This window comes from Notechis scutatus, chromosome 1 (assembly GCF_049901735.1).
Source record: "Notechis scutatus isolate UNSWTSFEM ecotype Mainland chromosome 1, rNotScu1.2, whole genome shotgun sequence".
In the NCBI taxonomy this organism is placed as follows: Eukaryota; Metazoa; Chordata; class Lepidosauria; order Squamata; family Elapidae; genus Notechis; species Notechis scutatus.
Genome location: NC_142009.1, coordinates 232029712 through 232053649, shown reverse-complemented (window position 1 = coordinate 232053649; position 23938 = coordinate 232029712). Strand labels below are relative to the sequence as shown.

The following is a 23938-nucleotide window of genomic DNA, read 5'->3' as shown; positions in this document are numbered from 1 at the left end:
TTGATCTGGGTAAATTTTAAGAACACCCTCTTTCAGTTATTTATAATGGAAACAACCTTCCACTAATTCATCTGAACAGCAATAAATTATTTTAAACTGTGCAAATAATTAAACAAAATGCAAGTTTATGTACTTGTTTCCAATTATATTTGATGATGGTTAACCAGTCATTGAAATTTTATTGTAAATATGTTTTGTTATACACTTATATTTAAGCACAATAAAAGACCTATTGATAAAAATGTGTCACATATATTCTTTAGCCACATTCAGAGACTGACAGTTTGGAGCCCCCACTTACTTTATTTTTTGTTTTTGTTTTGAATCTCTGTCCATTAGGTATAATCCTAACCCACATTGCTGTGCAAAAGATCCAGATTGCCTAGCTGTGCTAATTTATAACATGTCAGCTGAAAGATTTTGAGGGCATCTTTGGCAAAGTAGCATCAGCATATTTAAGAACTTTTGCATTTAACATTTGTTAAAGTGCACAAATCCAACTTGCTAGTGTAAATCAGATGGCCAACTCTGCTTCAAACATTCATTCGAGTGGTATAATTTCCATTCAAGATCTATTAACTACTAATGTAGAACAATAATAGATTATAACTAAATGGAGTGGCATTTTTCAGACCTGGGGGCGGGGGGGCAGGGAGATGATGAAAACCAATTCAGCAAGGTAGAGGGAGCATACATGTGAACAGTAGCATTTTCTAGGAATGAAAGAGGTAGTACCACATTTAGGCATGAAACTCAACAGGCCACTGAATTTATGTCAGTTGTAGATCATTTCCAGTTGAAATGAATATTAATATTGCTGGATATGTTCATATACTACTTAGATTTATATTAAAATAGTCAACTAGCGCTAAAATAATATGATAAATAAGAATATAATAGGCAAATGGAATGTTGTAAACTGACACAACTAAATGTTCCCAGTCAACTCCCATTTTACTATAGCCACTCAAGCTTAGTTGAAGAATATGAGTCACTGCAATGTGTTTTTTCTTTTTGAACAAAACCCCCCCAAATTATACAAATAATCTGGGACACAGATAAATTCTTCCCGCCCCAAGCAAGAAAGTGAGCAAGAAAAATCTTAAGGATACTATCAAACAACTTTAAAATAAAAATAATAACAACCTCTAAGAAATAACAATAAAGTTGCCTTCAGGTCAGACGTGACATTGTAGTGCAATAGCTTGATCTACCATCAGGAAAATAAATTAAATTCTTCTTCAAGCAAAGCTGCATCAGCTACCTCATCGTTTTCAATATTCTCTAACTCTAAAATAATTCTTTTAAGCAAGAAAGCCTATATGATATAACATCTGTATTTTTTTTAACAACGCTATCTCAAATAATAGATCAGATAGGCTTCTTTCAATTACAAACATAAACCCTTTTTCCCATCTGATGTTCTCATGACCTAGCTTGGGAAGATTATTTAATTTGTAAAGTGCTTTGATGTTTAAAGAATTCTCTAGGTGCTAATTATTAGCTAGGGCTATCATTAGATAACCATTCGATATTAGCAAAAACAGAAACATCAACTCTGGATTTTGCAAATCAGACATTATAGCCCTAACATAATAACTGAATATACCGTATTTTTCGCTCCATAAGACACACTCTCCCCGCTCCTCAAAGTGGGTGGAAATGTCTGTGCATTGGTGTCAGTCCTTTGGTGAATAGCAGTTGGGCCGTCACAGCAGGGTCCTTTTATAGTGCTGAACCTCATCTCTTCTGTCTCTTCCGCAATGCAGGAGTCAATAGGCAGAGCTGGCACATGAGAGCACACCTATTGTGATCCTCTTAGGCTTCACCTGATTTTTTTTCTTGTTTTCCTCCTCTAAAGCTAGGTGCGTCTTATGGTCAGGTGCATCTTATAGTGCAAAAAATATGGTAGTTCAATTTACAAAACATTGCTTTTATGTGATTGATTGAAACCATCCAATTTAGATTGTTTACCTCAGATCCTTAAGCCACTCAATCTGGAATGTCTAACTCATTATAAGGACCTGCACCTTAAACTTACCAATATCTCTTCTTTTCCAAATTTCATTAAAGTATTTGTTATGTGCTTTCATCACAAAAAATATCCAAATGTTTGAAAATCTGAATTTACCTTAAATAGCTCAATGTTATTTCTATTTATGATTTATTTTATTTTATTATTTATTTATTATTCTTATTATTTCTTTAGTGAAGAACAACATTTTGTTAGCCTAGGGTAGCACATATTTATGATAATCTAAATGAGTGACAACAACTACTATTGTGTTGTACTATGTACAAAAGACAGATTTTTTTTCTTGAAGATGGGCAGAATTGTTCTTGACTGATACAAGAACTCTTGGAAAAAGAGGAACATTTGAAAACAAAGCTATAAAACGAACTGGAATAACCCTAAATCATTAAATTAATACTATGTTAAGTGTAGAAATTTATAATTCCAAAGCATAATCACTTTAGAGTTAACCTGTCTCACTTAAGAGCACATAAATACCAAAGGCCGCAGTTTCAACAGTATCCTTCATGTTGTAAAATAAGTTACACTAATGCAATGTAAGTATACTATTTTATAACCAAATTTTGCAGCCCAATTCAATGCATTTTCTCAAATGGGAGTCACATGAGTTTACTGCAGACCTATTTCAAGTAAATTGCACTTATTTCAAATAAATGCAGTGTTAAAAGTATAGAAGGCAGCAATTTGAATATAGACAGTCTCCTAGAACTAAAGACTGCAATTCTAAGCACACTTACCTGTGAAAAAGTCTCACTGAGCCTACTGAGACTGTTTACAAGTAGATATGCAGGGTTACATTATCTGTTACCACAAAGTGTAGTTCTTCTCAATCTTCTTCACAATGTACAACTTCTAAGCATAACATAGCATACTAATCATTCATGGGAGCTTAAAAAATTCCTCAAAACCACTTTATTTTAACAGCCTACTTGGAGGCTTACAGCTGCAAACTTAAGGGATTTACTAAGGACATACTTCATGACCTGTAAGATGAGTCTAGCGTACTTTGTAGAACCCAGACACAGTATATTGAACTAGTCTGAAGGTAAAAATTTGCTGTGGCATTAAAGTCATATTCAGTTATATTTTAGCACAATACAAGATTATTGTATGCATGTAGATCAAGTGTTTAACTTCTACATAAATGTTATTTCATCCCCAATTTCTCCATTGGAAAATCCCTGCAATTTTACACAGTGTCACCCTGTTGTCATAAGCATAATTGTGAGCACCAAACTGCAGATTAATAGCTGAGATGCGATTTCAGGAGCTGCTGTTGTGCAGTTACCTCATATTCATAAGCCCGTAATATTCAGTTGGGTGTTAGGATGCACTACACAGAGGGTTAATGCCAACATTCCAGTCTTTCTTTCTAGTAAGGATATGTAATAGCAATTATTCTTACTTTTTCCATGGCTGAGTTAGGGCCCCTTGTCAATAGAGAAATGGGAAGGGCAGAGAGCACATTTTCCCCACAAAAGTAGACATTTCCTGATTACCTCCCAAATGTTTAGTAGATCTGTAAACATACATGAGATTTCAATATGCAGTAAAAGCCCCTTTTTTCCTGAATTCAGAGACAGACAATATTATACTGCAATTATAAATGGGAACAAAATAGTTCCATACTCAAGGACTTGGGGAATAATGCAGGGCATAGGCAAGCTTCTTGAAGAACAAAAGCTAGTTTAGACCAATTAATCCATGCAAATAAAGATGACAATTATACTAGAGAGCAAGATTGTCTCTATTTCATAGTGGTTTGGGGAGCTGTGTAACAATGTGAGACCCAAGAGACTGTTCACCCCTCCAGTGGGTGATGAAAGATGGAAATGGCCTTCAACTCTCCAGCACACGTATTTTCTTTCTTCTTAGAAGAAGAGCAGATATCACTGAACACAGAGCTAATCGGAGGAGCACAGGTTGCCCCATCCCAATTCTCACTGCACCCAGTTAGGGTTTAAAGCGGGAGGCTGCATTCCTCTGGAACGCAGTCAATGGCTATAAAACGGGAGAGCATGTCATTAAAAAAAATCATGGTGACAACAATAAACAGGTACTTGGATCAAACATCACACACTAGTGCAATAAAGCCCAATGTCAGAATTTCCTTGATTTTGACATGACAATTGGGCATTATCAGACCTCAGTTACTCTAATTATGTAGCCCATGGACAGTACGTTCATAATTTCAGCAGGAAAGGCAATGAGTCTGCCTTCTTGTTAAAGAAATATGCTGAGGTAGGGAAACCAATCATCTAACTTCAGTGAACAAGACCCTGAAAAGCAGCAAGCTGCATTAGGCAGTGATTTTCTCCCTAACTAAAGAACATGACCCATGATGTGGCATCTTTCATGCTGAAATCCTTTGCAGTGCCATTAGTGTAGCACCCAGAAAGGGAAACTATACTTCCCCATGCATTTTCACCCATTCTCACTTGCCAAGAGACCAGCTCCTCCAAGTGCTGTCCCAAGATTCACTATTATAGGATTAGGTATTCTGCACCTTCTCTCCTATATTAGAGGGCTGAGATCACAAGGTCTTCTTGTTTGGCAGGACTGGTCATATTTCCAGTGGGAGTGGAAGTCCGGATTTTGTTAGTGGTGAGGCATTCCTGGCTACTCATGCCTGTAGGAGTGAGGTCCATAAGCTCTCCAGAAGAACTCAGAGGGAAAGAAGGGGAAACAGATATGCCTGAGGAAGGATCTGTTGAGCCTGCAAATAACCTGGGGGGCTTTGGGACTAAATTAGGTTCATACTGTGCTCTTAGCAAGATCTCCTGGTCACTGACTGACTTGGGAATCTCAGCAAAATCACTGGTGCTGTCCGATACCATCATGCAGTAAATGTCCTGAAAGGAACTGCTTTTGCTGTCCAGGTTAAAGAGACTATCTATAAACTCTGCAAACTCCAACACTTGTGGGCTGGGGGCATCACTTAGCCTCCCATTTTGGAGGGTCAATTCTTCTGGAGTAAAAGAAATATGATCTGTATCACTACCCGCGCCTTCATCGCTGCATCGCCGCTGAGGAGTGGTGTCTCCACTGTTCTGCAGGCCCTCAGGAGGTTGAGTTTCCTGGGAGTGTTTGGAGAGGCTGTCAGCAGCAAGCAGTTCTGTCCGTGAGCTCAGAGAGGGGTTCTCCTCAGGAATTGCTGGATCAATATAAAAACAATGAGTTTCATCTTTTTCCATGACTGCATGGAGACTGGGTGAGCCACGGATGCTACGGAAACCAGAGGAACGCCTTGAATCAAAGCTATAGATGGATTCATTATCAGATAGGCTCTCCATTGTAGCAAGAGGAGCACGCCGGTCCTGCAGTTCTACAGACAGGCGTTCCTTGGTATCTAGTAGCAGGACCTCCACAGGATCCTTCTGCACTGGTGACAGAAGCTTGGTTTCATAAAACCCTTCCAAACTGATTTCAGTGTGAGCCTTAGTCCTGCAAAAAGAGAGTACAAATTATATGAGACTAAGGTAAGACTAGTACTATAATTTTCTGGAACAAGCTACAGAAGTGCATACAGAAGGCATGATTCTTTATGAAATTATGATATTCACCAACAGGATATCAGGGAGGAATAAGATCACCAGCAGCCCTCGTAAGCCCTTCTAGAAAATCAGAGCCATATCCTTACTTAGTACTGCTGTTCCTTCTGTCCACTGTTATGTCTCCAATTCCAATCTGTACAGAAGGTCTACTAGGCAGGGGTTGATTCAGGAAGATTAATTCCGGGTTGAGGTCCACTTCTGTAGGACTCACCATCACTTTGGCTGCAGAAAGCAAAGCTGTTTTGCCCTTGTTGTAATTTTCCAGGACCTATGTAAAATAAATTAGTAAATAATAACTTTCCTGTATTTTCATTTCTGTTGAGTACTGTTAAATAAATGCTAAGACAAATGTAGATCATGTTAAAGTAGCCTATAACAGATCATGTGATTTGTAGTATAATTAAGATCTTACCAATGGTAAGATGGATAAGAAACTATTATACTCAGGGAAAGTACCAGCTCAATATAATCAACAGACATCCAACTTGTTGCTCAAATGACATTTGCTCTCCCTTTCAAAAATCTCCTTGCCAATTACAGTAAACAATGGCATTCCAAGGTAATTTTCAGCAAGATATTATAGCAGATGTAAGTAAGTAAATGTAAGCACAGACCACTTTATCTTAGTCTGGTTTTACAAAAGTAATGCATTTGCATTTCTCAGAACATGAGTTAAACTGAATGATTGTGTATATGGTGGGTCCTTGATGCTCTCTGAGCTTGTTTTCTTGCAGACATTTTATTACCCAAACTAGGTAACATCATCAGTGCATTGTGTACATGTGTCTGTTTTGCAGTATATAAATGTAGAAGCATTCATTAAAACTTTGTTACATTATGTTCTACTCATTCCATATCTGTGAATCATAGAATCTACATTAGTTCTCCTCATCAAGACACTCAGCATGGTGTCTAATTGTTCACTCATCATTCAATCCCAAAACCATTGAATGATTATTACCTTGTTAAGACCCTCCATTACTACGTATGGCAGATGTTCATGTAGCATTGCTGGAGAAATTATCACTTCATTAAATGCCTTGTTGTCTCCCCAAATGGCAAAGTACGTAGGTTCATCCTGATCACAGCAGCTGTAAAAGATATCAGATGAGGCAGTCATTAACCATCACTTCTAATTTATCTTTTTATGAGGCTACTGTGTGATTTAAGCAGAGTAAACACAAAGAATTTATTCAAATCTTCTGCCTTGCAACTGCAGCATTTTCCTTACATAACTTTTTAATTCAAGAATCAGGATAATTAATAAACCATTTCATTGCATAACACTGCATTTTATTGTATAAGTATATACCAATATTATACAATGTATTTCCTTAGACACATGATTGTCAGTAGACATTAAGCATAACTGTACTGCAAACCTAAAAAAACCAATGAAAAAACATCAGGAACATGTCCATATTGTACTTCTTAGCTGAACTATAATTACTTCTAATTCAGAAATTCAACTTTGTAGCTTATCTTTCAACTAATAAAGCAGATACTCAGCTGGCTTTGTATTGTGAATAGATAGTGAATTGCCTTTGTTTCAGGACCTTTAAGTTCCGGTTAATTGAAATGACTAGTACCATTACCTGCAAACAATTTGGGTGGGTGTTATCTTTATTCAGCTTTACATTTTTTGGTTACATTTGGGGTAGGAGAAGAGGAGAGATAATTATTTAATTTTGTGGTATGTGTAGAACAGGGGTGTCAAACTCACATTGTCACAGCAGCGTCACGTGACATATCAGGACTTTTTCCCCCTTCCCTAAACTGGGCGTGGGCATGGCCAGTATGTGACGCATCCAGCCCACAGGCTGCGAGTTTGATAGCCCTGGTGTAGAACATGTAAAACAAAACCACAATTCCCTGGGAAGTAATAATGAAAATATATACAGCATCATCAATAAGCATCACTAATATTAAAAGTTCTAAGAGATATTTTGAAAAAACAGACCTAGATTTTTCATCCTAAAAACCTCCGATAACTTTGCTAGTCATTATTCCTCCACTTACCAGCACTGTTCAACAGGATGATTATGAACCACATGGATAATGTGCCCAGGAGGATAGAGAGGTGTGCTGGCTGACAGGGCAATAGTTAAGTCACTAGGATGAGTCCAGAGGCGGTTACTGGTTATTGAGTTCCCTTCAGGCTCTTCAGGGAGCTCAGACTTGGGTATGCATTTGGTTGCACCAACTATGATTCTCCACTATCCAAGGGGAAAAAAAGTAATGAAGGAATATGAATTGTCCATTATTAAAAGCTAGCATATGAAAGAAAACAGCAATCATTTTTTCTCATGGTTTTAATCTTTAAAGTTAGTGGGTGTGGGTGTGTTTGTGTGTATCAGAAGCCACAGTATCTCAGCTTGACAGACTGAACATTTTTGTCCATTTAGACTTAACACTGTGCCTTCATTCAACTATAATATGTTAATCAATACAATAGCAGAAATCCATCAATACAGTATACTACAGCTGAAACCACCTTTTGTGTAATTCATATGTTCTGTTACTCTTTCATCTATATTTATTGATTTATTCCAGAGAAACTGTGCTATGGTAGTTAAAATAATGAATAAGGATTATAGAGACCTAGGTTCAAGTCTACCATTAATCACAGAATTCATTAGATAATTTTGGGCCAGTCACTTTCTCTCTGTCCAATGTAACCTCAGAGTTGTTGTGAAAAATACTGGAAGAGAGGGTGCTATATAGAGTCTTGTGAACTCCTGGAGAAAAAAACAGGATATACATCTAATAAATACATATGTACATATACTGTATACTGTATACATATAATGTATACTGTGCTAAGATGTGCATACATATTCTTTATTTCCTTAATCTTTAAAAAACATCCTGACCCTTGTTGTTGTTGTTAGTTGTAAAGTCGCGTCTGACCCATTGCGACCCCATGGCCAATGTTCCTCCAGGCGTTCCTGTCCTCTACCATCTTCTGGAGTCCATTTAAGCTCACGCCTACTGCTTCAGTGACTCCATCCAGCCACCTCATTCTCCATCGTGCCCTTCTTCTATTCCCCTCAATCTTTCCCAGCATTAGGCTCTTCTCCAGTGAGTCCTTCCTTCTCATTAGGTGGCCAAAGTATTTGAGTTTCATCTTCAGGATCTGGCCTTCTAAAGAGCAGTCAGGGTTGATCTCCTCTAGGACTGACCGGTTTGATCGCCTTGCAGGAAATGACCCTTAAGTAGGTTTAATGGTAAACTATCTTTCTTCAATGATGTATTAATACAACTGAAGTATTATGCAAGAAACACATCTTTAAATAATGTGTCAGTTTGAGAATAGGTCCAGTTAACAATTCCAATACTTTTAAAACTAGAAAAGCAACAATAGGAATTCAATGGAAAATAAATGTGAAATGTACTGTACATGTTTAGAGAAAATTGACACAATGTTTGTTGATTGTCAAAATAAATAATTCATACCTGCTAGAAATACAATAATTCATAGAATGAAAAGATTTTAAATATCATTTTTTCTTTTCCAGCTGCTTCCTGTTAACTAAGTTAAGTACTTCTGTTAAGTAATTAGGTATTACTAAGCCTCATATTCCTGTAAAGTATATAAAGTTGGCTTTACACATGGTTACGGCTACTAGGACACTTTATATTTCTCACTTGGAATTATACATAAATCTCTTTAGAAGAAACACAGACTAAGCTATTGGAGTATGCATTGTACAGTTTCAAAAAGGCCTTACATCTTACACTGACCAAAGTTATGAAGGTCTTGGGCAGCCTATACATTTAATAAATAAATGAATAAACAAAAATGAAAGCAGTATCAACTCTGTATTTTTTAAAAATAGTCCAATAATTTAACATGAAAACAATTTATGGATTAGAATTCTACAGCTGGATATGTACCATATCCAAAGTGTGGGGTTCTCTTAACAGGAAACTGCCAGCTAGGTTGGAAGGGGGGAGATCAAGCTGAGGCTTAGCTTTTGCATAGTCACAAAAGGCAAAAATGTGTCTGCCCCCAAGATCCATGAAACCTTATCAGGTTGTTTCCAGGGAAAGGCAAGCGAGTCTGGGGAGATTCTTGTAATTTAGGTAGAAAGCAATAAAGTTCCTTGCTTCAGCCATTTATGAGCAGCTCTGGTTGCTTGCACCTGACAATTACAACCTACATAAATCCTAAACAAAAAAAAAATTAAAGAACAGTTTTATAACAATTACTTTCATTTCAGATAGATTTGAAATTTGTTTACCTTTGGTTTATTACTTCTCTGCAAAACATCAAGAAGTTGCCGGCGAAATCCTTCCAATTGTGAGAGGCCAATCCTGAATGATAAAGAGTATCAGATGCAATGATGCAGGTTTAACTATTATGAGAATCATAAATAGAAAAGCAAAGAGATATTTAATCAGATATAACTTACCCATGATAAGGACAAAGTATATAAACACCCTGGATTTCATCCATTATCATAAGATTTAGATAATACATACAGTATATTTAGATACTGTACGCTACTAATAACCAAACAAGAGTTCAAGCACTTAGCAAATAACACTTGCTTACTATTCAAAACGTACAGTTGACCAAACATACAGTTGACCAAACATATGCAGGAAGAGTTACTATGCTCTCTAGGACATGAGTGACATTTTAGAGCTCACATTATAGGTGAACTAAGTAATAGTGATCTGAAACAGATCACTATTGATACTAGAAGATATAGACAGATTTTCCTTTATGAGATTATGAACATATGCATCAGTATTTTTAATTCACAGATTTCAGATGTTACACAAATCAAATATAGGTATTAATATTTTTGCCTCTATTGGGAAAATGAAGTATGTTAAATGTGATTATTACTGATAGTCAGTTGAATCTTCTTTTCTGTAGCCATTCCTTCCTTCCTATATCCTGCATTTTTTGTAAGAGTCAAAAATAGCAATGTGGTGTTTGCCAATTTTTTGCTGGGAAGATTTGCTATACAATTTTCCCTTTGCATGGAGACTATCTTGTCTTCACTACAACTTCCATTACAGTGCTTGCTCATTGTCTTTAGCTGTCAACATTCCTAAAATAACTATGTGAGAATGATTGCTTCTGTGACTTAAAAAAAGTACTGTGCAAAGATTCATAACTGCATTCTAGCTACAATGACAAGGAAACTGAAAAAATAGAAAGTAACAATGCACACATCTGAAATGAAACAACATTCAGGTAAGCAAGGAATGATAATATACATAAAACAATAAATTGTACACAACTATAAGATGACACAGCTCACATAATACAGAGATGCTAGACAGAAGGAAGATGACAACACTCAGAGATCAAGATAAAGTGCATAGATGGGAGATGGCACGGAAGATATAGCCAGGAGATAATTCACAGATGTAAGATGGCTCAGGAGAAGTGACCTGGGAGAAAGTACAAATGTATAAATGACAGCATAAATAACTAAGGCGGTGCTACATATTTGTGCATATTTCACCTTTTTCAGTAATAGAGACAGCTGAGAGATTAAGAAGTGTTATGTCAATATCCAGTATGTGGTAAAGTACAATATATGTTTATGGAAAAGATACAGTAAAATGGGTAGATAGCTGGAAAAAAAATGTCAAGGAAGAAGTATAAGAATGGTTGTTAAGTGGTAAAATGAAACTGATTTTAAGTGGAATTGAGACAAGGCATTATAGCTTAGTATAAATACAAGAAAAATGAAATAAGGAATTCCAAATGAACTGACTTGCCTGGGAACAAGGTCTTTGCCTAGCACAACTGCAGTCACAAATTCTTTGGAGTACTCCATAGCATCTTCGCTGTAAGAAAAGGATACAAGAAAATGATACTAATATTTAACTATGTAAAAAAAAGTAAGTATAACAAGTAAGAAATCAATGCTCCAGATCAAGAGGCATGGTGGCTCAGTGGCTTAATGAAGCTGGAGATGGTCTCTGCTCCAATGGTTTCAGTCCTAGCACTGTGTAGCGGGGTAAGCTCTTGTCACTTGCCTCAGCTTCTGTACACCTAACATTTATGAGGCGATTCTAGGGAGAGGAGGGAGCTTAGGATACTGCTGCAGGAAAAGTAGCTCCCTTTCTTACTGATGCTAAACCAGCTCGCCCTTCTGAGGTGCACCTTGGGAAGCACATGAGTGTAGCCTACAACAGAGCTGGTAAACTGGCAGCCAAACTACTACTCTGCAATAGCATTGTGGTCTCCTGGCTACTGTTACTATGCCATATAACAACAACAACACAACAACAACAACACATTGGAATCTTTGCCAGAAGTTTAGATTCAAATGCAGAAAAAATTCCTGGAAACACCAAGTTGACAAAGTTCTTAAAAATGAACAGGTTAAGATCTTATGGAACTTTTGGATCCAAACAATCAGATATTTGGCACACAACATGTGTGATGTCACTATTATGGGAGAGGGGAATTAATATTGCACTACCAGGTGATGCATGACTTGAAGAGAAACAGCTAGAAAAAAAATCAAAATATTGTGAATTGTGAATTGAACAATTGTGGAGGAAGAAATCAGTGGTTGTACTAATAGTAATAGGAGTCCTTGGAGTAATACCCAAAGGGCTACCTAGATACATGGAAATTTTGAATTTATTAGACCTGAATATTCCGACTTTGCAAAAACACCACCTTACTCAAAACTGTCCATCTGCTCAGATGTTATTCTAACAGCATTTAGGTCCTTGGTTAGAATTTGAACTGTTTAGTTTTTACCAATCCCAGACTGTGAATCAAATTGAAGATTAAGTCAATAACGATGATGATGATTCAGGTCTGCATAATGTACTTCGATATCAGGAGAAAAGCAATTTGCAGAGAATTAATGTTATAGATAAAATTTACTCCTGGGAATCCCAGTAGATCACCCATTTGCCAGTACACAGAAATGTATACTAAGATAGATACCTAGTAGAAATCACAAAAGAGAACTAATGAAACATACGAGGTTACAGGAAAATGGAAAGTCAATGTTGAAATACTTTACACATAAGATTTTAGTTTGACAGAAGATTTGTAGAGGGAGAATATATATTCAGGAACCAAATCCATTAAAAAATTTAACTATCAAAGACATTAGACTGCCTGATAAATAGGAAAGTACCAAGACCTAGTTGAAACACCAGCTGAACTGTTTAATATTGCAGAGGAGGCAATTCAAGTGCTAACATCTCTATGATAATAAATGTGAAACAAATAGAGATTGGAGAAGATCAATGTACACCAAAAAGAAAAAGAAAAGAAAAGAAAAAGGGAAATGGAAGAAGATCCACATATTACCAAACCCTCGAAACTAATTCTTCACACAAGCAAAGTTTTGCTTAAGAACTTACAGAAAAGAATAGTGCCAAATATAAAAAGAAAAATACCAGATGAAGAGGAAGATTTTAAGAAAGATAGGGATATAAGCTCAACAGCTAACATAAAAAAATAAGGGACAGAGAAAGGAAATAAATGAAAGATGTTTATTTTGCTTCATTGATCACATTATGCCAAATTGTGAGTTGCACTAAGAATATCATGTATGCCAGAACACCTGATTATTCTTCTGAGGAATATTTCTAAAGAATAAAAAATTATTGCAACCATACAGCGTGGAGAAACAGTGTTTCAGAATAAAGGAAAATAAGGTTTTGTTGTGTTCCCATACTATTTAATTTGTACAACAAATATACAAATGGCAGGTCTGGAAGAGATGACGAATTCAAAATTGGAGGATGAAACACTAATAAGTTGGGGTGAAAGTGAAAGGCTGAAAGACGAAAAAAGATGAAAAAAGAAAAATAAGGGATAATGTCAAATATTAAGAACACATATAGAATTTTAATTTTCTTGGGCTCAAAAATAAAGTTGGATTGTAAGGAAAATAAAGAAGAGATTACTCCTAGGGAAGAAGATATGGATGGATACACTTAAAACAAAATCAAGAGTAATTCTATTTTGGTTATCTTCTCCCCGCCCCTCCCCCAATCTAAATAGAACACTTAACACACTGAAAGAGTAACAACATATTTGAATGATGGCTCTGGAGATCATTAGTATGGATACTCTAGACAGCAAAAAGAATCCATCAATGGTCATGAAAAAAGAATGACTGACTGTTCTGTTAAAGTGATAATCATACTCTGGCTTATATTCAAGTCATAAATTACTGCTACACATGCAGAATCAAAAGAGAATATCTGAAATGTAAGCAAGGTCAGTAGTTGGAAAATTAGCACATCACAGCAAAGACTGATCACAAGTAACTGAAGCCTAATCTACAGTTGCTGGAATCACTGAACAGATGGCCAGGCATAGATTTAAATTACATAGTATGGCCATCTCCTTTGAGTGCAGTTTTGCTAACTGTTTAAGAATGTTTGTTTGTTTATATGCCTGTGCATCTCTCAAATTCAATTCTGGGTGGTTAATAACTTGTTAAACTATAGAACCAAACAATCAGCAAAGACAAGGACAAATTGGCAGCCAAGGAAACCAGCAACAAACCCATCTGGGCTCCTCTAACTGGAAAAAGAATCAGGTCTTTTAAGGCTTTCAAAAAGGTCAATAGGGTCAGGATTCACGTAATGTTATGCAATATGGTATTCCAGAAGGCATCTGCTATGATACAGTCTCACAATTTGTGAACTATGTGTGTGTCATACACACACACACACACATATTTCCTTTATTCTTGGGGGCTGGAATTTCTTAGGAATGAGGGGAAAGGGCAGAATAACAGAGTTGGGAATAAGCTTGGAGGTCTTCTAGTCCCGTTAATTCCATTTCCAGGAGGACTGATGGTCCAATCTCAATTTCATCTGTTGGCTGTGCCTTGTCCATTTGTTCTGAGCCATGTTATCTTTCTTTTCATTTTAGGATTTAACCAGAAGTAGGTATGACACATTAGTTAGCGTATGATACAACTTCATGATGGATGAGAAAAATCAACTGTGCTTGGCAAGGCTGTGGCAAATAGAAATGGAAGGTAATGGATAAGGTGAATGAACAGAATCAAAGAGAATTCTGCTACAATGACTTTGCAAGAGCAGGGGATTATCAGCAGAGACAGGTTGCTGGGTTAGGATAATTGAGGGTATGATAATACCTAATGAAGAAATTGACATGGAATGTAAAAATCCTCCTACTAACAGGGGAGTTTAAAAAGTTGGTATCTATTCTTAAAATGGTAAATAAAACCCTGAAACTATTTGCCAAAGTTTGGTGAGATCTCAGAGGTATTATCACTTCTTGTGATCTTGATGTATCCTAGGAATGCACTGCCTTTTTCGGCAGCTGCAGCTCATTGCTGACTCATAAATTAGAGCTCCTTATTCTCTTATTGTCTAAATATACTGTAGATACCTACCTTAAAAGCCCACCTGGTGGAGAATAAGCAAAGCACTTTAGAGTTGGATACTGTGGACGTAGTAGAAAGGACAAAATGGCTGCTGTGCCTGCTCCTAAGGAATGGCCCACTACAATTAGGCCATAATGTTTTGTTCCTCTGCCCTACAAAACAAAAGCCTTTTAGATATTTGAAGGATTAAGGTATTTCCATCTATTTATGCAGTTATCTACCATATCTTTTTAAACTAATTGTCTCAAACCACAGTGTAAAATGTATGTTTTAATTAGTATTGAAACAAGCATTTTTCTTAAAACACTATTTAAACATGCCATTTTGATAGTAACAAATTGCAATGTAACATTTAAAGAATGAAAAAGTGGGGAACAAAAGAAAAAAAGTGGCACTCAGGCTGATATTTTTAAAAAATAAATAGAATACCAAATAAAACAATACATAATTTCTTGCAATAACCAATGAGAAACTTCCAAAACATTCACAAATAATACCTTTTTAATCTTAGCAAACATAATCTGTAATCTTCTAAAAAAATTGCTACAATTTGCTCATGGTTTTTTTTTTTTAAAAAAAAAAATACATAAATCAATTCCAAATGTTTTAACTTTAATTTAATTAAATTTAAATTAACTTAAATTAAGTTAAATTAATTAAATTAAATTACTCTGAATTAAAATGATCTTTTCAATAACTATCACTCAGCTTTATAAAGGAAAAAACTCTTGTTTTCAGATGATGTTTTTGAATTTTAGTGGCAAATGTTTTCTAATAGCAAATGAAAAAGGAGTGTTCAGGGTTGCACAAAAGCCACCTGCAGGCAATTGATCATTTTCTCATATTCTAAACAGCATAGTTAGCATGAATGAGAAATCACATTATTTGTGTGATGGATACTTGTGAAGGCTTCTTAATCAGTAACATTTTAATAAGTGATGAATACATTTTACTTTATTTTTAGCATTTGTAATAAGGGACCTTTTCATCACATTGTAGTGGTTTCAATTAATTCATTTGAAAAGGTGTGTATAGTTAATGAATGTCAGTAATATTTTAAAATTATAAATTGTTTTTAAATGAATTTTTAAATTTTTTAAAAAATTATTTCAAGTAATTGTTCTTAGAGTAGTGGAAAGTGCTGGACATTTTTAAATTGTAGCAGTATTTCAAATACTTTGGACATAGTGTTCAATAGTTAGTAGCAAAACATGGAGGTATAACTCTAGTTTATGAACATATTGCAATAAAACAAAAACTTACTAAATCACGGCCAAAAGCCTGAGACAACACCATCTCTTGCTCCAGTTTCTTTTTTATATACTCAGCAGATAGCACCATCCCCTAAAAAGAAACAACAAAGAAAACAGAAAATGTGAGTTTTAACATTAATTCAAGTGACTGAGGCAATGTGACTCTTTCCTTCTTCGGTAAAATGGGAAATCCAATGTTAATAAAGGATCAAAGGGACAGATTACATTGAGCACCACTTCTAAAGCTTAGTAGCTCATATTAGTTTGAGTAAGGGAAATCAAGATTTCTTGGACTTCCCTAGAGTTTGAATCAATGGGAAAAGAACCTGGGAGATCTCTAAAGGAAACAGAGAGACTTTGATGAAATAGTTTCAGTTCCAACCCAAACCCTAGCCTGTTATAATTTTGTCACTCATCGCCACTGTGTTCATGTTTTCTACATTTTAATTTATATTCTTTTTTAATTATTCTACATTTATGGTATAAAATTTGTTCAGTACTATACGCTGCCAGGTGAAGCATAGTATGACAGGTAATATATATATGCTTAAATAAATGATAAGATATCCCTGGCAGAACTATAGCTAAAGCGTTTTTTGTCGGTAAGCAGAGCAACTTAGAGACAAACTCCTATACCCAGATAGAGAAGCACTCTGCCTCATCCTAACCCTCTCTGACACCTTTCTATATGGCACAATGTTGCACTGCAACATTACAGTTTATTACAGTATGCTTGTATAGTATGCTACTGAGTCTGTCAGGCACTCCAGATAACTTGCAACAATCTAGAACAATTAAAAATCTACAGTTGTGTATCAACAAAATATTCACAGTAAGAATTGCAGTAATTTAAGATACTCAAACACAATTCTGGTAATGTTACAAGCTAAATTAAAATATAACCATTTTCAGTAAACCATCTGAATGATCAGAAAAAAAATCCTAATCCCAATAATTGTTCTATTTATAACTGAGTTCCACCATTATCTGGGGCCAGTTCAATTAATGAGAAGCAGTTCCATAGGTCTAGGGTGGTGGTAAAAGAAACAGCAACACAAGCATTGGCCTAGGATGAAAGTGAACCCAGCAAATGTAAATGGACAATCAGTGAGATGCAGAACTGTGATGGGATATGATTTTGTTGTAAGGTTTGTGGGTTACATTTATTTTGTTTATACGGAATATTACTGTAAGCTGGTTAGGAATATTGTGCATAATACGGGTATCTACATTTGCTAGATAAAAAGCCTCAGTGCTTTCACTTCTTGAAAGTGGGAGACAATATATCTCTTATATGGCATGAATATATTAGTTCAATAGATTATGGCTGGTAAGGCAGTCCTCCATAATGTTAAGCCATAGAAGGCTTTTTCAATTTAAATCAGTGCTACTGATGATACCCAGAAATCTGTTAACAACTAAAACAGATCTTGAAGATATGTACAGCATGTCAAGACCTATACCTGGACCGTTGCATTCAAGACCGTTTGAAGTTTTTGAGTGCTAATCGAAATTGTCTCAGCTCTATGCCGATAGATGAGACATGCTGCAGATCTCTGATCTCATCAGTCAAGAAATTCTTATTAGCAGGGTCCAGGAGAAGAGCCTTCTCTGTTGTGGCCCCAGTCCTTTGGAACACCTTGTCCCCTGAGATTGGCTCCTGCCCTCTTGACCTTCCGTAAGTCCCTGAAGACCTGGTTCTGTAGTTGGCTGGGGGGGGGGGGCTAATGGGGGAGTATCACACTGCAGGTGGTTGGTCGACTAATAGCAGCTCCCATGTGCCTTTCCTTCCCATCTTTTAGTTTTAGTTGTATAGTATCTGTCTTTCATTGTGATTTTATACACTGGTATATATATTTATGGTTTAGATGTTGTATTGCTGCCCAGATCTGCCTTGCAGAGAGATGGGCAGCAAACACATTTAGTAAATAAATAAACAAAATGCATTGAGTCATTTATTTTCAGTGTGTTTTAGGAATATTAGGAATGGTATTTAAAACTGGGAAGTTAGGTACTTAACTGGGAAACCATCTGCTAATAATGGGAAGAATCAGAAAGAATGGGTATACTCTGATATATGAATTGACTATTATAATTCAGATCATAAATGTTACTTTTTACATCTATAAAATGGCAACTCATTTAAAAAAAATATAAATCCATTCTGTATCTTTCAAAAGGATTTATGAAGTGATAACAAGGCCTTCTACAGGATAAGGATAAGGATTGGAGAAAGCTATAATAGAATATGCTTACCAGATGGGATCAATTATCAAGACACAAGAATGCACTGGCTGGCATAAGAATGTCAAATTCCAAAGATGGAAAATGTAATTTAAGATTTGTGTGAGTGCATTCAGCAGATGTCACTTGAAATGGTGATTTGTAATTGCTTATACATAATCTTTTCAGATTTACTGACTATAGAGCAGAGGTCAGCAGATCTGCAAAATCTTTATTATTTTTTAAAAGAACCTGGTTATCGGTACTGGTAACCTATTGGCATCTGAAGATTCCTAGCTTTTTAAAAAAAATCTGCATGATGTTAAAATATTTCAACTTAATGAAACTCAAAGCTCTTCCACTCATAATCTATTTTTAGAATCTCTCCCCTTGCTTCCAGCACTGTCATTCAAGATGGGGGGAAACTTCTTCGGTAGTAAAAAGTTCTTGCTGAGCCACCACAAATCATCCAGAGAAAGAAAGCAGTTCCTGACTTACACTTGCACCGTAATACTGTCAAATGTTTTATCATTTGTAAACTATTGTACATATGTTTGCTTTTCTTACCTCAGGCTTTTATAATTTTTGGCTTAGTTTTTCCTACTTTTTTAACGCAACAAAGCTTTCTCCAAAAGCAAACAGAGTAATGGATAGGTAGGTTTGCATGCAGATGCATCTTCAGATGATGTACAGTGACATCTTTGGCATCCTGGTGTCATAAATGCTTTTATAGCAATAGCACTTAGACTTATATACCGCTTTACAATGCTTTATAGCCTTCTCTAGGCAGTTTATAGTATATTGTCCCCAACAATCTGGGTTCTCATTTTACCCACCTCGGAAAGATGGAAAGCTGAGTCAACCTTGAGCCTGGTGAGATTTGAACTGCCAAATTGCAGTCAGCTGGCAGTCAGCAGAAGTAGCCTGCAGTACTGCATTCTAACCATTGCACCAACATGGCTCTAAATTCTGTTCTTACCATATTTGTTAGATATACAGACTCATTACATTCAACTTTTATTACATATTTCAAAACACAGTATATTCAAACAAAATAAATGAAACATTGATCAGCAGTATATCCACACATTCATTTTCCATAATCCAATGTAATAAAGGTATTTCTAATTATTAAGCATATCAATATATAATAAAATATTCTGCACTCCTTGGAACTTTAAAATTGTCTTCATTACAGAATTACATTTCATGTTCCATCAGTCTTTAACTGCCAGTTGTTTTGGGGGAAGACACCAATTTGAATGAAAGTAACTTTCAACAGCTTTTTATACCTTTTTCAGTACTAACAGATTGCATGCTGTGGCTTTCATACAAGGGTTAAAAATAATCTTAAATTATATATTCCAAGAGAAATTTTAAAGGAATGATTTGAAATTATAGTGCATATATTAACCAATTAAAATCAAAAGCATTCTATAAATACCTTGTGTCCAAGCCATGTTCCGTGATGACCCTCCACAGGGAGGCGCTCAGCATCTCCAGTCAAATCAGTCAAAGCATCCTTCGGGGTGAAGAAAAAAAGACTTGCCCATTATGAGGCTTAGACATTGTTACAAATCTTATTAATGCACTTGCACATTAGCAGATTTCTAGGATCAGAGCATGAAAGTGAGTGAAAAAAACAGGAAAAAAATTACCTTTGGTGATAAAGTTCCTCGAATGCTGATGACTACTTTCTTCTTTTCGTGATCTACAGCCACATAGAAGGGGGTTTCATAAACCTAAAAGTAATAAAGTATATTACAATATTTAGTGCCCAATGTTATCTAGCTTTCTTTGTTCCTAAGGTGGAACTAGAACTCATGGTCTCCCAGTTTCTAGCCCAGTGCCTTAATGACTACACCAAACTTGTTCTTTCTATTTAGTCTTACCTAAATACCATGCATTTTCTTTCCTAATTAATTCCTGGTAGAGAAGCGACGTTTTTGAGCTAATTCTGTCAGGAATTTATAATTTTACACCTGATAAGAGAATTCAGATTTGTCAGCTCCATTATTTTACCCCATGTAGAAAAGTCAAACACATATTCTTATACTGATATTTGTTGGGGATGAAATGGGAAGGAAAGTAGGACTGAAAGAAACAATGGTAGGGCCAGAATCAAAGCCATAGGACTACTTAAGATTGTTTGAGGCCTCCCTTTTTCACTTTTTGGCATCTGTTTTTTCTCTCCAAGACATTAAACATAGAAAAGCAATCAACAATGCTTATCAAATCTGTGAAATGATCTCTTACATAAAGGGTTTGAAAGCTGCTTTCCTATTCCTACCTTAGCACATTTCTCTGAAACACTTTAGCAGTGTTCTCCAGCACAAGTTATTTCTCATACAGCCCTTGTTAAGCCTGGATTCCCCAACGGGTGTTAAGGAAAACAAACTAAACAGAACGTGCAGCGAAGTCAGATAGGAAGACAGGTAAATGTGTGAGATAAGCCTTCTCGTTAACACGCAGTAAAAATGCAGATACGCTTGTGCTATCAAAATTATAATTTATTCCATTTAAGAATTATAGCATAGTCATGTAAACAGTCCAGTAGTCATATATCAATTTCAGTCAAGTCTTGTCAGGGATACTCTATTTGCAAAGTCCGTGTTGAATAGCCAATGTCAGTACACTTACAATAAATCAGTCCAATCTTCTCTCCGTTGAGAAATATCAACACACTTCTCCACTCCCCGTTTCAGCAAGAACGCAGTCTTCAATAAGCCAGCCAGTAAGAGCCAGAGAGTGCCTTGCTGCTTATATAGTACTTTTACAGCTGCACCCTTAATTACATTCCTTTAGCTTAAAGTCACATACACTTTATCTGACAAACTTTATCTGATTCATCATTTTATTATCTTTACCCAAAACAGTTAGGGTAAAACAATGTTATCCCTAACATTCTCCCCTTTTGGGTAATAATAATAAATATTACAATAATATATCCATTTACACCTTTAAATCATAATTGTTACAACTCTCTTTAAATTTTACAACACCTTGAGCTTTTGTAAACTGGTCTGCAATATTTTCTTCCGTCATGCAGTACTCAAGTTTAATTAGACCATTTTTTACAGATTCTCTAACATTTAAGTATCTTAAATCAGTATGCTTTGATCTAGTCTTTACAGCAATATTAGTAGTTAATTGTATAGCTGCCTGGTTGTCTTCGTACACAATAATAGAATCTTTAACAGTTATACCCATGTCTAATAATAACTGTTTGTACAGAATTAAGTCAGTGCATAGTAATGACAGACATGAAAATTCTGCTTCCATCGTTGACAAGCTAATATGCTGTTGCCTGATTGACCTCCACCCTATTAAAGTCTTACCAAATAATATAGCCATCCCAGATGTTGATTTTCTAGTGTTTATGTCAGTTGCAAAACTTGCATCTGCATAGGCACTAAGATTCAAATCACCTTTTGGCTCTAGATACAATGCATGATGCATTGTTCCTTTAAGATATCTTAAAATTCTCTTTAATGCTTGCCAATGACATTGATGTGGATCATTATTAAATCGTGCCAGCTGATTTACACTATAAGCAATATCTGGCCTTGACCAATTGCTTATATATGATAAGCTACCAATCAAAGATTGATATATGGTCTTATCAAATTTGGGACTTTGAGCATCAATTTTGCAAATTTCCTGACTCATTGGAGTCTTTGCAGGCTTACAAAGTTCCATTTTATACAATTTAATCAATTGGCAAATTTTATCCTCTTGAGATATCTTAAATCCTTTCGTGGTTTTATTAATTGTCAATCCTAGATACTTTTTAATTTCACCTAAATGTTTTAATTTTATCCTTTTGGCTAATAATGAAATAATCTCAGTAGCTTCATTATTGGTCTTAGTAATCAAAGCAATATCATCTGTAAATAATAACAATGACACCGTTCCATTATTTTCTCTTTTAAACATACATGGTTCTGCTAAACCAGATTTAAACCCTATATTGTTTAATTCTTTCACAATATATTGGTTCCATTCATAGCCAGATTGTTTCAATCCATATAAACTCTTCTTGAGTTTCCAACAATCATTGCTATTTACTTTATTATCACTTATACCAACTGGTTTTTTCAAATATATCGTATGATGCAATGGTGCATGTAGATATGCAGTTTCTACGTCTAAATGGTTAACAATATAATTCTTAGCTGCCCATACTAAAGCTGCTCTTAAAGTTGTAGCCTTAAGATTTGATGCAAATACCTCATCATAATCATATACATTTTGGTTAAATCCTTGTGCTACTAATCTAGCCTTATAAGTTACTTTCCCATTATTTCCAGTCTTTACTTTAAATATCCATTTGCATCCAATTGATTTTTCTCCTGGAGGTAATTTGGTTTCTTCATAAACCTTCATTTCCTTTAATGAATTTAACTCTTTTTCCATTGCCTTTTGCCAATTCTCTTGATCCTTAGCAGGATACATCTTAAGTTCATCTATGCTAGTAGGAACCTTATTTACTTGGCAAACAATACTTGCCTGATATCTTTCAGGTGGTTTAGTTATACGTGTTGTGCGTCTAGGTATAACAGGACTTACAGGTGGACTTTCCTTTATTTCCTGTTCTTGACTATCTATCTCTTCTTGATCAATTATTTCCTCTTACAATAAATCAGTTAATAAATCAAAACAGTTAGGGTAAAACAATGTTATCCCTAACAGCCCTTACCGCATCATGACATGAAGTGTACACAATGTCCACAGAAGTCATGTTTTCATCAAGGAAATGGCGTCGAATGGCAATAGTATTGCAGCCACAGCAATTATCTTCCTCAATGGTGACACCAGGTGCATAACGGGGCCGAGTAGTGCAGAGGCAACAGCAACTTTAAAAGAAAGCATCAATCATGGAAAGAAAAAAGAAAACAATTCACACTACTTCTTTTTACACAAAATTCCACTTTAGTGTTTCATAAGAAAGCTCTAAAACTATTAGACTTCAACTGTCCAAAATTGTCATCTTTTTCTCATTACCCTGGAAATCAGCTTTAATGGCAAAATGCTTCTAATACTATCAACATTTTTAGTTTGAACACATGAATAAATAAATGCTCATCTCAGCTATTAGTATGCTAAGGGTCAAGATTCCGCTTGTGTGTATTAAAAAAAAGAGACAAAGGATTTCTACTGCAGATAGCAAAACAAAACTTTAAATGAATAGCTTGCCTTTTAGGGATTTTATGTAGGGAGTTTATATTATGTTATGAATATTTATTAACTTAATTTATAGCCCTTCTTTATGCTCTGATATGTACCTAAGATCCAAAGTAAAATTAGTACAATTAGAAATGAAATACAGTTTATATTAATTTCTAAACAATTGCCAGTAGTTAATATATAATTGAGCACTGATTCATGTGATGATGGTTACTAATTTGAATGACTTTATCAGATATATTCATGTAGGACGGGCTATCAAGGGCATGTGACTTGAAAACCTAATGTTAGGGTTACAATAGGAGCAATATCCTGCCA

General features: G+C 35.5%; 1 protein-coding gene across 8 annotated transcripts in view; it reads right to left on the bottom strand.

The window, feature by feature from the left end:
• Positions 1-2932: 2932 nt before the first annotated feature.
• DAGLA (diacylglycerol lipase alpha) overlaps positions 2933-23938 on the bottom strand; it is a 93958-nt gene continuing 72952 nt past the window's right edge. For all 8 annotated transcript variants that reach the window (XM_026682599.2, XM_026682602.2, XM_087950634.1 and 5 more), the window contains 11 exons: positions 23133-23289; positions 20092-20175; positions 19878-19955; positions 16221-16301; positions 14967-15109; positions 11335-11403; positions 9834-9906; positions 7609-7805; positions 6551-6680; positions 5676-5857; positions 2933-5479 (listed from right to left, as the gene is read on the bottom strand). In XM_026682599.2, coding sequence (XP_026538384.1) covers positions 4555-5479; positions 5676-5857; positions 6551-6680; positions 7609-7805; positions 9834-9906; positions 11335-11403; positions 14967-15109; positions 16221-16301; positions 19878-19955; positions 20092-20175; positions 23133-23289 — 2119 coding nt within the window. In that variant the 3' untranslated portion in view covers positions 2933-4554. The remainder of the gene's footprint in view (positions 5480-5675; positions 5858-6550; positions 6681-7608; positions 7806-9833; positions 9907-11334; positions 11404-14966; positions 15110-16220; positions 16302-19877; positions 19956-20091; positions 20176-23132; positions 23290-23938) is intronic.